Source organism: Cololabis saira, chromosome 22 (assembly GCF_033807715.1).
Source record: "Cololabis saira isolate AMF1-May2022 chromosome 22, fColSai1.1, whole genome shotgun sequence".
Taxonomy (NCBI): Eukaryota; Metazoa; Chordata; class Actinopteri; order Beloniformes; family Belonidae; genus Cololabis; species Cololabis saira.
This window is the reverse complement of record NC_084608.1, coordinates 10,780,811-10,795,700: the sequence shown is the minus strand read 5'-3', so window position 1 is coordinate 10,795,700 and position 14,890 is coordinate 10,780,811. Positions and strand designations below refer to the sequence as shown.

At 42.0% G+C, this 14,890-nt stretch overlaps 1 protein-coding gene across 1 annotated transcript; it reads left to right on the top strand.

The window, feature by feature from the left end:
- The first annotated feature begins 364 nt into the window (after positions 1-364).
- Positions 365-9,431, top strand: LOC133423289 (vitellogenin-1-like). Its single transcript, XM_061713468.1, has 34 exons — positions 365-404; positions 1,163-1,183; positions 1,325-1,476; positions 1,563-1,814; positions 1,898-2,059; positions 2,147-2,295; positions 2,384-2,534; positions 2,623-2,780; positions 2,878-3,043; positions 3,125-3,250; positions 3,343-3,561; positions 3,650-3,867; positions 3,958-4,055; positions 4,142-4,266; positions 4,354-4,455; positions 4,535-4,654; positions 4,741-4,930; positions 5,227-5,320; positions 5,432-5,617; positions 5,734-5,854; positions 5,927-6,140; positions 6,229-6,569; positions 6,658-6,693; positions 6,806-6,874; positions 6,959-7,162; positions 7,257-7,399; positions 7,486-7,615; positions 7,696-7,819; positions 7,921-8,101; positions 8,199-8,281; positions 8,449-8,543; positions 8,704-8,869; positions 9,052-9,213; positions 9,305-9,431. The coding sequence occupies exons 1-34, from the start codon at positions 365-367 to the stop codon at positions 9,406-9,408; spliced, it is 4,902 nt and encodes a 1,633-aa protein (XP_061569452.1). The 3' UTR covers positions 9,409-9,431.
- Positions 9,432-14,890: the final 5,459 nt, after the last annotated feature.

Here is a 14,890-nt window from a genome sequence, read left to right as displayed (position 1 = left end):
GTAGAAAAATAAAAATTGGAACAGCATTTCATGGAAAATCTAGTGTAAAGCATTTGTTAGCTCAAGCAGCAATCATGATACAAAGTATATGCACAGCAAACATTTTGAAACAAAGTGATCAAGTTAACCCTGGCATATTTGAATAGAACAAGGTCAGGTGGCCCTAACTTGTCATCCTCTGATCGACCCTGGACAAATTGAGCACAAGCTCACATCACTCTAAAAAGTTAATAAGTTATCTATGTACTTTCATATGCAACAACAGGGGTCATTACATCACAAACATCTTTTTTTCTTTTTTTCCACACAGAGTTTTCCTTTAAAAGGCTGCCCGTCACCTCAGAATGTCGCAACCCCATCAGCCATGAAAGCGGTTGTGCTTGCCCTGACTCTGGCCTTCGTGGGTAAGAAGCATTCTGCATTAGTGAAAGACTGCCACTTTTGCACAAGATACGCTTTTGAGCATTATTTGAAAAACTTCTTTTGTTGTTTGCTTTAGTTTCTTAAATTTAAACCTTTTAGATTTTAGATGCTTCTCTTTACAGCAGAAGAACGTTCAGGAATCTTGTCATGTCATGTCTTGCTTTATTATAACTCAATACAACATACTTTTCTGTAGCCTTAATGTCATATAACTTTACTATCCAAAAAGGAAAAAAAATTTCCAAGGGTTTGATCAATATACTTATCTTCAACAGTTTAATTTTAGGAAAGAAACTATTTTTGCATTTCTATTTAGGACTGAAAGGACATTTTTACAGTTTTAGCCAGTGGCATACAACTATGTATTTGTTGTTCATTTTAAGCATGTGCATTTCTGACATAGATTAAATTAACCATTAAATGAAATGTAACACAATGTTTTAGCTAATTTTAATATGAAGGTTTGGGAGTTTGGAAAATTTTGAAAAAATTGCTGAATAACTGGAGACAAGAGAGAAGGCACCTTTCAAATCCACTATCAGAATGCCAATAGCTGTAAACTGTTCATGTGTAAGACAAATACTGAACCTGTATTTGAAAAAGTAATTATTCTATGGTTGATAGATATACATACAAAATATATGTATGTATTTTTTCCCCAAATTATAAATAATGCGATGCGTAATAATACATTCGATTTGCATAGTGGACTATTAACTTTATTTTATTTCTGTTTCAGCTGGACAAAGTCCAAATTTTGGTAAGTTCAGTACTTAATATTACCTATATTACTTATCTTTTTATTAGCAATGATACTAGTAAATTCTTCCAATAAAACTTTCTCATAACTGTTTTGGGGCTGAGGTAGAACACTTTTCACCAACTAAAACTGTGCTTACAGCTCCTGAGTTTGCTGTTGGTAAAACCTACGTGTACAAGTATGAGACATTGCTCCTGGGGGGTCTCCCTGATGAAGGTCTGGCGAGGGCTGGACTCAACATCTCCAGCAAAGTTCTCATCAGAGCAGTGTCTGAAAATACTTACCTGATGAAGGTAAAGATCAATATCATGAGCAAGCAACATGCATTTTAACTTCGAAATGCAGACTGCCTCTTATAAATCTAATTTCTAAATTATAGTTTGCAGAACCTGAGCTCTATGAGTACAGTGGTGTTTGGCCAAAGGATCCTCTAACTCCATCGAGCAAGCTAAAGGCAGCCCTGGCACCTCAGCTCACAATTCCCATCAAGTTTCAATACACCAATGGTATTGTGGGACAGATTGAGGCCCCGGAAGGAGTCTCAACTTTAGTGCTGAACATCTACAGAGGCATCCTGAACATCCTTCAGCTCAACATCAAGAAGACACACAATGTCTACGATCTGCAGGAGGTTTGTCAAAGATCCCCGGGTAGATTATTATAAGTCCACTGTGAGAAGTCCGTTCTCCACTAAACAGGTGCTTTGTTGCACAGGCCGGAACTCAGGGTGTGTGCAAGACCCTCTACTCCATCAATGAAGATCTAAAGGCTGAACGTATCCTCCTGACCAAGACCAGGGACTTGAACCACTGCCAGGAAGAGGTCATTAAAAACATCGGGTTGGCATACACTGAGACATGCGACAAATGCCAGAAGGTAAGATCAAACTGATTTTGTACCACGCATACATGTATGATAGCAAAATATTGTACAAATAAGCATATGTTTTACTCATATTCACAGGAATCCAAAAACCTTAGAGGTACAACATCATTCAGTTACACCTTGAAACCATCTCCAAGCGGCACCATGATCATGAAGGCAGCTGTCAGTGAGCTGATCCAATTCTTACCTCTCTCTGAGGTCCATGGAGCTGTTCAAATGGAAACCAAGTATGTCAAAATATACTGAGAATGTAAAAGCTGTAATTTATTGGTGTACCTGGGTTGAAGATTGATTGTTTTTCACTTTACTTCAAAGGCAGAGACTGGTGTTCCTTGAGATTGAAAAAGACCCAATTCCATCCATCTCAGCTCAGTATACTCCCCGTGGATCTATCAAGTACGAGTTCTCCACCGAACTTCTTCAGACACCCCTTCAGCTTATCAAGATCAGTAACTTACAGGCCCAGGTATTGTTTCAGGTTCCTTAAAAAGATGTGATGTCAAAAATGAAAACATGTGAATCCTAATCACATTTAATGGTTTCTTGTGCCTTAGGTTGTCGAGATTCTGAATCACCTGGTTTCAAACAATGTTGAGAAGGTCCATGAGGAAGCCCCTATGAAGTTTTTGGAATTGATTCAGCTCTTACGTACAGCTCGTTATGAAGACCTGGAAATGTTCTGGGGCCAGTACAAAAAGATATCTACCCACAGGTGGCTTTGGAGTGACTGAAAATTCATATATATTTTTCTAAATAATGTATGACTATAAATACTCTAGGTGTACTTAATTTATCCTTGCTTTTTTCAGACACTGGTTTTTGGATGCAATCCCTGCCACTGGAACTCCTGCTGTTCTTAGGTTTATCAAGGAGAAATTCTTGACTGATGACTTGAGTCTTGTTGAGGCAACTCAGGCTTTGGTTGCAGCTGTTCACATGGTGTCAGCAAACCTTGAAACTATCAAGCTGGTAGAGGTTAGTAGATCCTAGAGCAAGTAACTTTGTTAATATGAATAAGAAATATGTGAAACGTTTCTGATATTTGCACTGTTCTAGACCCTGTCACTGGAACCCAAAATATTGGAAAACCCAATTCTGCGTGAGATTGTCCTCCTCGGCTATGGTACAATGATTTCCAAATACTGCGCTGAAACACCTGCCTGTCCTGTTGAACTTATAAAGGTGAGTTTACCTGATTTATCTAATCACTTCAAACATTGAGGAAAAATTGAGAGTAGGAAATTTGGATCTCATAAACCCATTTCCTCCCACAGCCCATCCAGGACCGTCTTTCCGAGGCTGTTTCTAAGAGAGAGATAGAGAACATCATCTTGTTTGTTAAGATTTTGGGAAATGCTGGACATCCTTCAAGTCTCAAGTCAATCACGAAGATCATACCCATACATGGCACTACTGCTGTAACTCTGCCACTAAGAGTCCATGTTGAAGCCATCCTGGCCCTCAGGAACATTGCAAAGAAAGAGCCCAGAAGGGTGAGTTCTGAATACTGGAGAGTATTTCAGAGAACTTCGATTCCATGCACTGAGGTCCATACTGAGTTTGTTTTCCCCTCTGAAACAGGTTCAGGAATTGGCTCTTCAGCTCTACATGGACAAGGCTCTTCACCCAGAACTTCGCATGCTTTCATGCATTGTCCTGTTTGAGACAAGTCCTAGTATGGGATTGGTGACAACTGTTGCCAACATTGTGAAGACAGAGAAGAATTTGCAAGTGGCCAGCTTCACTTACTCTCACATGAAGTCCCTGAGCAGGAGCCCCTCCATCATCCATCCTTCACTGTGAGTATACTGTCAGATCCCTGTTAATCATCAAGCCGATTTGCTCATAAGGATTCATGTTTATGAATCTATTTCATGTTTCCTTTATAGTGCTGCAGCTTGCAGTGTGGCCATGAAAGTCTTGGGTCCAAAGTTGGACAGACTGAGCATGCGTTTCAGCAGAGCAGTCCATGTCGACCTCTATGACAGTAAGATCTAAGTGAAATACAATCATGTTGGGGTTTTTACTGTTTTACGGCATCAACTAATTGTACTTCTACAAACTCTAAATTAGGTTCCTTGATGCTTGGTGCGGCTGCCACTGCTTTCTACATCAATGATGCTGCCACCCTTCTTCCACGATCTGTTGTTGCTAAGACCAGAGCCTTCCTTGCTGGAGCTGCAGCTGATGTTCTGGAGGTGAAGGAAAATTAAAACTTGACCAGCTGTTGAATAACTAAATTGGAAGTTGTTGTTTTAACATTGTGTGTGTGATGACTTTTTAAGATTGGAGTGAGAACTGACGGCCTCCAAGAGGCTCTTCTGAAAAACCCATCAATCACTGAGAGTACTGACAGGATCACCAAGATGAAGCGTATCCTTAAGGCTGTAAGCACCAGTAAAAACCACAAATTAAAAGTATTACCCTATCTGAAACAATGAAACATCACATTTCCTCTGTCTACAGCTGTCTCAGTGGAGGTCTCTGCCCACCGACAAACCCCTGGCTTCCTTGTATGTCAAGTTGTTTGGACAAGAAATTGCCTTTGCAAACATCGAAAAAACCTTGATTGAAGAAGCTATTACGGTATGTTACAAATATAAACTTGTCAACCTCAAGTCAGACAAAAGTCTTGCAAAGCACAATATCTACGATACATTTGTCCCCTACAGTATGCCAGTGGACCTTCTATTAAGAAATACGGAAGAGAGGCTCTGGAGACTCTGCTGCTGTCTGGTGTCAGCTTGAGCTACGCCAAGCCTGTGCTGGCTGCTGAGGTGCGACGCATCTTGCCTACGGCTGCTGGTCTTCCATTGGAGCTCAGTCTGTACTCTACTGCTGTAGCTGCAGCTGTTGTCAAGAGTAAGGAAAAAACGTGTTTTGTTTTTTTTTCAGCTAATTAGGAGAACTGGAAATACCATCATAATATATACTGGTGTAGATTCTCTGCTAACTCTCAAAGGTTTGAATCAAAGCAGCTGGACGTACTTTTCTTTGTTGTAGAAGAACAAAGAAAAGTAAGTCCTACATAGAATATCATGAAACATATAGTTTTATCAATACTAAATAAGTTATTTTTCAACAAAAATAATAATATGAAAAAGGATGCAAAAACAAAAAGAACGGTTGATTGCTAATGAGTTCATTTGTTTGCTTAGTCAAACCCACCACACAACCACCACTGTCAGAAGGTTTCCCCATCGTGAGCCTTCTGGAGACTGACATTCAGCTTGAGACTGAAGTCGAACCAAGGTAGGTTCAGTGTCTTATTGTTTGGCACAAAATGAGCAGAAGCCATTTAATGTGACAATATCAAAAATACTCTACTCATACTTATTTACAACATACTAATTTTTCTCCTAGTGTTGCAATGAATACCTTTGCTGTGATGGGAATTAACACCCCCATTATTCAGGCAACCATGGTATCAAGAGTTAAGCTCAACTCTATTGTTCCATCCAAAATTGCTGCAAGACTTGACATCAAGGAGGGTGACTTTAAGATCGAAGTTCTTCCAGTGTCTGTGCCTGAAAACATTACATCCCTGAAGTAAGGCTTACATGTTTAATTCACCCTGGACTTACGAAAAGAAATCCAATTGTTCAATCAAAAGATTCAAAATGACCTCTAGCCACAGCTTTAAAACTTACATTCCTTCCCAACAGTGTTGAGACCTTTGCTGTGGTGAGAAATATTGAGGATCTTGCTTCTGAAAAAATCACTCCCATCATTCCTCCCAAAGTCTTGCGATCTGTTTCAAGCGTCTCATCTATTACAGTGAGAGTGGTTAAATTAAAAAAGATTTTGATAGCTAACACGGTATCTTCAATTATCATTGATATCTATTTCCTCTTATAGTCAATATCTGAAGAGGCCATTTCCATGGAAGTAGAAGATGCCAAGCTTACGGAACACAACATCCGTCTCCTTTCAAAGAGATATTGTGCTCAGTATGTTGGTATTGGACTCAAGGCCTGTATCAAAGTTGCTACCAAAAATGCTGGATCTATCCGGGACATTGCCCTGTACAAACTGGCAGGAAGTCACCATGCTTCTTTATCCATCACACCAAGTAAGTGTTGAAAATACAAATGTTGTGCATTTTAAAAAGGCATTGTGGACAAGTAGGTTATAATGCTATAATGTTCTGATAATTTCAGTTGAAGGTGAAGCCGTTGAGAAACTTCAGATGGAGGTCAGGGTTGGAGCAAAGGCTGCAGAGAAGCTCATTAGACAGATCAACCTGAGTGAAGAGATCATTGAGGAAACACCAGTCTTGATGAAGCTCAACAAAATCCTGGCTTCCAGCCGCAAGTCCTCCTCATCTGGCTCAAGCAGCTCTTCCTCCTCCATCGCTTCCAGCTCCTCATCTCGCTCCAGCAGCAGCGGCAGCATAAACAGCTCTTCCAGACGTTCTTCCAAATCCAGCTCTGCATCAACCCTTACATCACTCTTCAGTGCTGGCTCAAGTTCCTCTAGCTCCAGCATTCATCGTTCAAGGGTAAAATATAAAAAATTATTTTGTAAGTCTGCAAAAAAAAATTATAAGTGTAGAGTGCCTGGGAAATAATGATATTTGTTCTTAACAGCAGATAAGTCACAGGTTTGAGAAGGATCACAAGAAGGTAAGTTTGTATTGTACTTCAAAATATAAGGTTATATTGTAGTGTTTGAAAGTGTAGTTTAATTCACATATTTTGCCTGGCATTTTTTAACTTTGATATATCTTTCTTGTAGGCTGTCAACTCTGCAATGTATTCCAAGAGCAACAGCAGGGACTCAAGCTTTGAGGCCATTTACAGACAGGTGAAATTTGGATATCAGAAATCCTTATCCAGTCTTCTTTTCCCTGGTGGTTTGTGAGCACTCACACAAAGGTTTTCCCCACAGAAAAAATTCCTCGGTAATGAGGCTGCCAAAGTTGTCGCCATCTTCCAAGCTGTTAGAGCTGATAAGAAGCTGCAGGGATACCAACTCTCTGCCTACCTTGACAAACCAAGTGCCAGACTTCAGATCGTTTTCGCTCCTCTGTCTACTGAGTACAACTGGAAGATCTGTGTTGATGGAGTTGTGCTAAGCAAACACAAAGTCACAGTAAGACACTGTCTTGTTTTTTTTTTTTAATGAAAATAAGAGGACTACCTCTAAAGCAAAATGGCTTATTCTTGTACCTGCTGTTTCTTTGTAGGCTAAGATCTCCTGGGGAGCAAACTGCAAGGAATACAGCACCATGATTTCTGGAGAAACTGGTCTTGTTGAATCAAGCCCTGCAGCTCGCCTCAGAATGTCCTGGGAAAGACTGCCCTCTTCGCTTAGACGCTACGGAGAAATGTAAGAAATTTCATATTTGCTGTAGTAAGCTCAAAGACTTTCCATGCAAAGCTTGCAAAATACTTGACACAAAAATTCTTCAACAGGGTGTATAAGTACGTTCCTGCGAAAGTGCTGGCTGACTTGATCAAGGGAAAGAACAGCACCAGACAACTCTCATTCACTGTGATTGCAGCGTCTGAGAAGGCACTTAACTTCATTGCAAGATTACCAGTGGTATGCAAAATCATGTTTTTCTACCTAAGGTTCTAATTATGTTACTGCTTTTTAATAAACAAGATTTATTCCCTCAACAGCGTACAGTCTACAACATGACTTTGAGTCTTCCCATCACTCTGCCTCTGAAAGAGATCAAAACTTTCATCCCCTTTGATGAAGTCATTAACAAGGCCCACTACGTTTTTGCCAAGGCTGTCGCAAGTAATGGCTGATGCTGTATAAATCATAACACAATTGTAGACACTTTTTTTAATGTTTTTTTTTATGCAACCCAAGGTTAAAAGCACTTTCATTTCTTCCAGCTCAATGTAGATCAGTCGAGGACACATTGATTACATTCAACAACAGGTCATACACAAGGGACATGCCCGAGTCTTGCTACCAGGTCTTAGCGCAGGATTGCACCGAAGAGGTGAAGTTCATGGTTCTGCTGATGAAGGACTCCACTGGACAAAGCCATATCAATGTCAAAATTGCTAACATGTGAGTAATCAGAAACATTGAGGTGAAAGAGAATGTTAGATTTCCTTGGCACGCTGATCAAACTGATGATTGAACTGATTTTCTTCTATTCTTGTAGCGATATTGATCTCTTCTCCAAGATTGAAGTGGCTGTGAAGGTCAATGGAAGGGAAACCACACTCCCATACGACCATCCAACAGGTGTCTTTACACAGTCTTTGTCCTATCAAAGTTTTTTACATTAACAAAAGATAATTTTAAACGTAATGTTGCAAAATTAAAGCTACACGTTCTCCAGTTTTATAGTTCATCCTGAATTCCTGAATTAAACTACTTGTAAAAACTGATGATAAGAACTTGTTTTGCAGACGGCATTTTGATCAGAAGAACTGGAGAAGGCATTTCTGTCTATGCACCTAGCCACGGACTTCAAGAGGTTTATGTTGACAAGAAGTCATACACGGTAAAAACAATATTATACATGATGAAACTTTCTGCACAAATTATCAGAAAAGAGTGTGATTTTGGAGAAACCAAAACACCAGCAAAGCAAAGGAGTTTTCACAGTTGCCACATATGTCTGATGTTTCTACCACTTAATGTGTCATCATTTTGCAATGTAGATTAAAGTTGTGGACTGGATGAAAGGCAAGACCTGTGGACTCTGTGGAAAGGCTGATGGGGAGATCAGAGAGGAGTATCGCACACCTAATGGACGGGTCAGCAAGAATGCAGTCAGCTTTGCTCATTCCTGGACTCTTTCTGCAGAGAGCTGCAGGGACAACAGTGGTACGACTCTAAGATCACTAAGCAATCATTTTTAGATTAAAACTATGACATTTTATCTTAATTTCCAAACTTCTACTCCACTTTTATCTAATATTTATGTTGCAGCACATCCAAGTCTTTTAAACATGTCATCGGCTCACTGCATCCATCAGAAATCCATTTATCTGTACTATTTCTTACAGAGTGCCGTCTGAAGCTTGAATCTGTGCAGCTTGAGAAGCAGGTGAACATTGAAGGGGAGAACTCCAGATGTTTCTCTGTTGAGCCTGTGCTGCGCTGTCTGCCTGGCTGCTTCCCAGTCAAGACCAGCCCTGTCACTGTTGGCTTCAACTGTATGCCCTCTGGTGAGTTTTAAGAAGAAATAAAACCAATCACTAGAAAACAACATTTTCAAAACAAACTGTCTCTAATTGCTTTGCTTCCTTGCTTCTGCAGATTCTGCTCCTGAGCGCACGAGCAGCATCTTTGACAGCAGCGTGGATCTGAGGGAAACTACAGAGGCTCATCTGGCCTGTAGTTGCACTGCTCAGTGTGCTTGAGAACAACACTGTCTGTCACTGCTATCATGTGTATGTTTGTAACTGTAACTTTAAATAAAGAGCATTTCAATAGGATTTCACTGATTTGAGGTTTTTATTGTGTTTATCTTCTTGTGTTTTAAAATGAAAATGCTCAACTGCAACAAAAAGCTCACAAAGATCTGGGAAATGGACTTTATGAGAAAATCCAGCTATGAATTAATGTGTGAAACAAAGTACACCTGCAATTGTTGGAAGTTCACATACACCTGAGACAAAATATTAAAACAGAGTACTCTACATTTTATGGCATTTAATCATGATAAACTTTCCTCGATTTGCCTTTAAACATCCCAGCAATAATAAAGAGTTCCCACATAATTGTAAAAAGATTGATCCGTTTTGACCTCTGCATCTTCTATACCATTCCCACAATATCAGAGATAGCTGTACTCACTTTCTCATCATGTGGTAGAACCTTAATAGTACTCGAATATTTACAAATATTAAAGTATCTAGAAGGATTCTGTGGCAGGGTGTAGGGTGTATAGATGGCTGGCAGCACTGTCAACATTCTCATTCAAATTCCTTTACCGGCCTGGGAAGCAGAACGGAGATGCAGATGGTCTCTCCCGCAGACCGCATGCAAAGTTGGCGGATGACCTCAAATCTCAGAAAGAGAGAGAACGTATTCTCAAATTCACCCAAGATCACCTGTCTGATCCAGAAAATATTGATGCAGTCGATCAAGCAGTTGCGTGAGCAATCTGCAAAAGGCACTTCATCTACAGTGTCGATGATGCTGACAGTAGCGCCGATAGTGTTGCTCTAGTTGAATGCCTTGCCATCTCTGCTGATGCTGTGCCAGACAGCTATGAGCAAGAGGGTCAATTTGGAGGATTGCTAGTCATCCCCCATCTATCTGAAGCAGAGCTGATAGATAAACAATGAGCAGACCAATGTATAAGGCATGTCATTTCCCAAATTGAACATGGTGACAAACCACCCCCCACCTTGCGAAATGAACTCTCTAACATCCCACTCCTTCTAAGAGAAATAAACCGCCTTGAGCTCTTGAATAATGTCTTGTACAGACAACGTCAAGAGGGTCACAAGACAACTTACCAGCTTGTACTCCCAGCTGAGCTTCGTGACACTGTTCTGACTAGCCTGCATTATTATATGGGTCACATGGGAGTGGACCGTACAATGGATCTTGTAAGGACTAGATTCTACTGGCCAAAGATGGCTGCGGATTTGAAGAGGACGGTGAGGACTTGTGGCAAGTGTGTAAGTAAGTAAGTAAGTAAGTAAACTTTATTTGTACAGCGTACGGAGGAACGCACTGCCTGAGAGAGCTGCACCCCTCGTTAATATCAAAACCACAAGGCCCCTTGAGCTTCTCTGTATGGACTTCCTTTCTCTCGAATCTGACAAAAGTGGGATCAAAGACATCCTTGTTATCACGGATCACTTTACCAAATTCGCGGTTGCCATTCCTACACCTAATCAAAAGGCTTGCACAGTGGCAAAGTGTCTGTGGGAGAACTTTATGGTGCACTACGGCATGCCAGAAAAGCTACACAGTGATCAGGGGCCTGATTTCGAATCTCGTATGATAAAAGAACTCTGTCAAGTAGCTGGCATACAAAAAGTAAGGACAACCCCATACCACCCTAGGGGCAACCCTGTTGAGCGATTTAATCGCACCTTACTAGATATGCTAGGCACTCTTCAGAACCAAGAGAAGTCTCGTTGGCGTGATTTTGTACAACCTCTGGGGCATGCTTACAATTGCACCAAGAATGATATGATAGGTTTCACCATATGAACTCATGTTTGGGCGCCAGCCTCGCCTGCCGGTTGATCTGGCATTTGGACTGCTAGTGCATCACACCCAACACACATCACACTCTGAGTATGTGCAGAACCTCAATTCATGGCTCGAGGAAAGCTACAAAATAGCCATGGATAATGCTGCAAAGACAGCACACAAGAACAAAACACGTTTTGACAGGCGTGTAACTGCATCAGACTTGAAAGCTGGAGACCGAGTGCTGGTCAGGAATGTCCGCATATGGGGGAAGCATAAGATTTCAGACAAATGGGAGTCAGCTGTCCATGTAGTGGTGAGCCGAGCAGGTACCCTTCCTGTCTATACGGTCAAACCTGAAAACAAGGACGGCCCCCAAAGGACACTGCATAGGGACTTGCTTCTCCCATGTGGATACTTATCTACGGAGGAAAGCAACAAGCCTGTTCAGCAGCCTGCAAAGCGCAGACCAGCAACTCGTGCAAATCCTGCAGTAGATGCTGATCACTTTTCATCGGAGGAGGACGATGAGCTTGTTCCAGTCTACTGGTACAGACAACCCCCAAACACTCTTCAGTCCATGAGAGTTCACTACGGCCTGATCCACCTATGTCCAATGAACAAGATACACAGCATACTGAACCTCCAGATGTATGTTCTGTTGAGCCCAGTAAATGCCCAGAATGTTGATTGCATTCCCGAAACTGACAAACCACCTGGTATGCCTGAAGGCACACCAGACAGTTCCCTGACACTTAACGAATGAACCAGCTGTCAGGGTGACACTGAGTACTTACCCAATGAAAGAGACATCCAAACCGAACAAGTACATGAAACAGGAAAAATTGAAAGTGACTCACCTGATATCGAATGTCCAGTAGAGGACAGCGACCTACCTGAACGTGTACGCCCTGTGGAAAGAGAACATTTGCCCAACAATGTCGACGATATCCGGAATGAGCAGCTTCCGGTGTTGTCTGACATGTCAGAGAGTGAAGAGGAAGTGGACGGGACTGGAGGTGGAAAGTTTGAGGAGAAAGGAGAGGATGAGTCGCATGGAAGGGAAACAGACACTGAAGAGGAGATGGAGAGATGAACAGGAATAGATACCTCTGTCAGAAGATCAGAGAGGAATCGTCAACCGTCAACCGTCAACCGTCAATACAGAAATATCTCCGCTTTTTCTCATCATCAGTCGCTGCATCGGCAGGACTTGGAGCTCTCCAGTCTCCCGACGGCTCTGGTTGAACGGCCCAATCGCGCAGTTTTCTTTTCCGAGATCACAAGAAAAGTAGAGCAGTGATCTCCTCTCCATCCCAGGTTGCTGTCTTGTTTATTTATCTTTACTCCACCAACTCGAAATATTGAATCAGTTTTCTAAGCGAACGGTGCGAATGCAGGCTCAAACAGCAGGTGTATCCGCCCCTTTAATCTGACTGGTTTACGAGTAAATCGTCCCCCATGTGAGGTGCGCTCTTATGATTGGCTGAAACAAAGGAAGGTATCTGATTGGTTGCTCCGTGCAAATCCAGCGCAGCTCACAGAAAAAAAAAAACACAAAACGTTTGTAAATCAGGTTATATTTGTGTGTGCATCAAAAATACATTTGTGTATCTTGTCCTACACACGTGTGAATTGTTCTGTGCATTTGTGATTCGGTCTGTGCATTTGTAAATCTTGTCCTGTGCATTTGTGGATCGGCGTGTGCATTTGTGAATTATGAGACTGTTCTAGCTCCATACTTAGAGCTGTAACTCATATTGTAACTAAGGACCACCCTAAGGAAATAAAAAGAGAGAGGTCGGCAGAGTCTTTATTAAACGCAACCTCACAGCAGGCAATAGAGCAGAGTAAGATGCAGAGCAGAGTTCAGTCGTCATGATCGTGATAACGCGCAGAGTGGCAGGAGAGCGAATACCAGAAAACAGCTGGTGTGATCATTGAGCAGATCTAGAAGAGTGTTGTGCCACAAAGGGGGTGCTGGTTCAGTTAATAAAGAGGTATTAATAATTGTCGTACAATAGTTATTAATAATTAATAAAGAAGATGACTTATCACAATATATTATCAAAATGAATCAATCAAAACGGGGCCCCACCATACATCAGAAAAACAATAACTGAACAGTAAAATCAGTCTTAAAGTAACCGTTATTCCATACATGCCAGCCTTTTGCCAGGGGTGGCGTTACAGAATAATGGCACTTTTCCATTAGTACCTACTCAGCGCGCATCGACTCGGCACGCCTCGTCCCGCCTCCACTCGCCTCGTCCCGCCTCCACTCGCCTCGTCCTCGTTTGTTTTTAAACACCCAGGTGAGAAGTGGGCGGGTTGGGGTGAAGCTGCTGTGACGTACTCGATTGCGCAACACATTTGTTTGTGTCTGCGCTGATGAGAAATCAGCTGGAGCAGCGACTGAGAGTAAAACAGAGCACCTGGTAGATCTGATCGTTCCTTATCGCCCGTCTACATCCCTTTTTAATTCTCTCCTCAGCCACCAGGTTTATGAACATCTGCACCTCAGAGTGGGATCACCAAACAGATGTTTGCGCTGCCATTGTCTGTCGGATAAAATCGCCGCTTGCGCTGATTCCCGCTTCCTGATTCAAACGTCTGACGGCCCCGCCCTCCGACCAATCGGTAGCGTGTATTGTGATGACGTCAGATGCAGGGCCGACTCAGCACGCTTAGAACCTCTGCAGAATAGGTACAAAAAAGTACCTACTCGGCCAGCCTCTACCCGCCTCGGCCCGTAGTGGAGAAGCGCAAGACGGGGGCGTGGCGACTAGAGGTACTAGTGGAAAAACGTCATAATAGTGAAGGAAGGAGTCCGAGCACAGACCTTTGCAACCAGCAGCCGTAACCAATATGTTTAAAATAAACATTCAAATTAATCAGAATGTATTTACACAAGTGTTAAAAGATAGTGAAACAACACTTGTGATAAATTCTGATGGCTAAACTTCACATTAACAACAACTAACTAAACATTAAACACAAACTTCAGATCATGTACGTGTGTGTGGGTGTCAGTGCCTATGTGTGCCTCAGTGTGTGTGTGTGTGTGTGTGTGTGTGTGTGTGTGTGTGTGTGTGTGTGTGTGTGTGTGTGTGTGTACATATATATATATAATCGTAGCGGACAACACACAGACAGACTAACTGTCGTCCAGGCTTCAATATTTAGGGCCCGAGCACTGAGGGTGCGAGGACCCTATTGTAATTGTAGCGTTTATTATTAGGGCCTGAGCACCTTCAGTGCGAAGGCCCCATTGTATCTATTGTATCTGTAGGAATCCCGAACCGTAACGTGCACCCAGGTGTGTTATACATCAAAGTGTACGTCTCCATCCTGCGACGAAGCGCATTACTTTTCTCAGTCAAAAGTGTTACCGTGGGGTTCGCCGGGGTTCGCCTGGGTAGCGGTCCGCCGAGGGATCCCTGGCTGCCTATTCCCGTAGTCGTAGGGGCCCCACCCGCTGGGCCTCGCTGAAAGAAACAGGTTCTGTTCTGTTTTTACGCATTTAAGAAGCAGGTTCCGGTCTGTTTTTATGTATTTAAAGAGCAGGTCCTGGTCTGTTTTTATGTATTAGAGAAGGAGTTTCCAGTCTGTTTTTATATATTAAAGAAGCAGGTTCCGGTCTGTTTTTATGCATTTTAGAAGTAGGTTCCAGTCTGTTTTTATACATTT

What these genes read in the sequence shown, in the direction of transcription:
- LOC133423289 (XM_061713468.1), top strand. Translation starts at nt 365, where the DNA reads ATGAAAGCGGTTGTGCTTGCCCTGACTCTGGCCTTCGTGG. An exon ending in TCCATCATCCATCCTTCACT is followed by an intron (nt 3,868 to 3,957) that starts GTGAGTATACTG and finishes TTTCCTTTATAG; the next exon opens with TGCTGCAGCTTGCAGTGTGG. An exon ending in CTGCAGCTGATGTTCTGGAG is followed by an intron (nt 4,267 to 4,353) that starts GTGAAGGAAAAT and finishes TGACTTTTTAAG; the next exon opens with ATTGGAGTGAGAACTGACGG.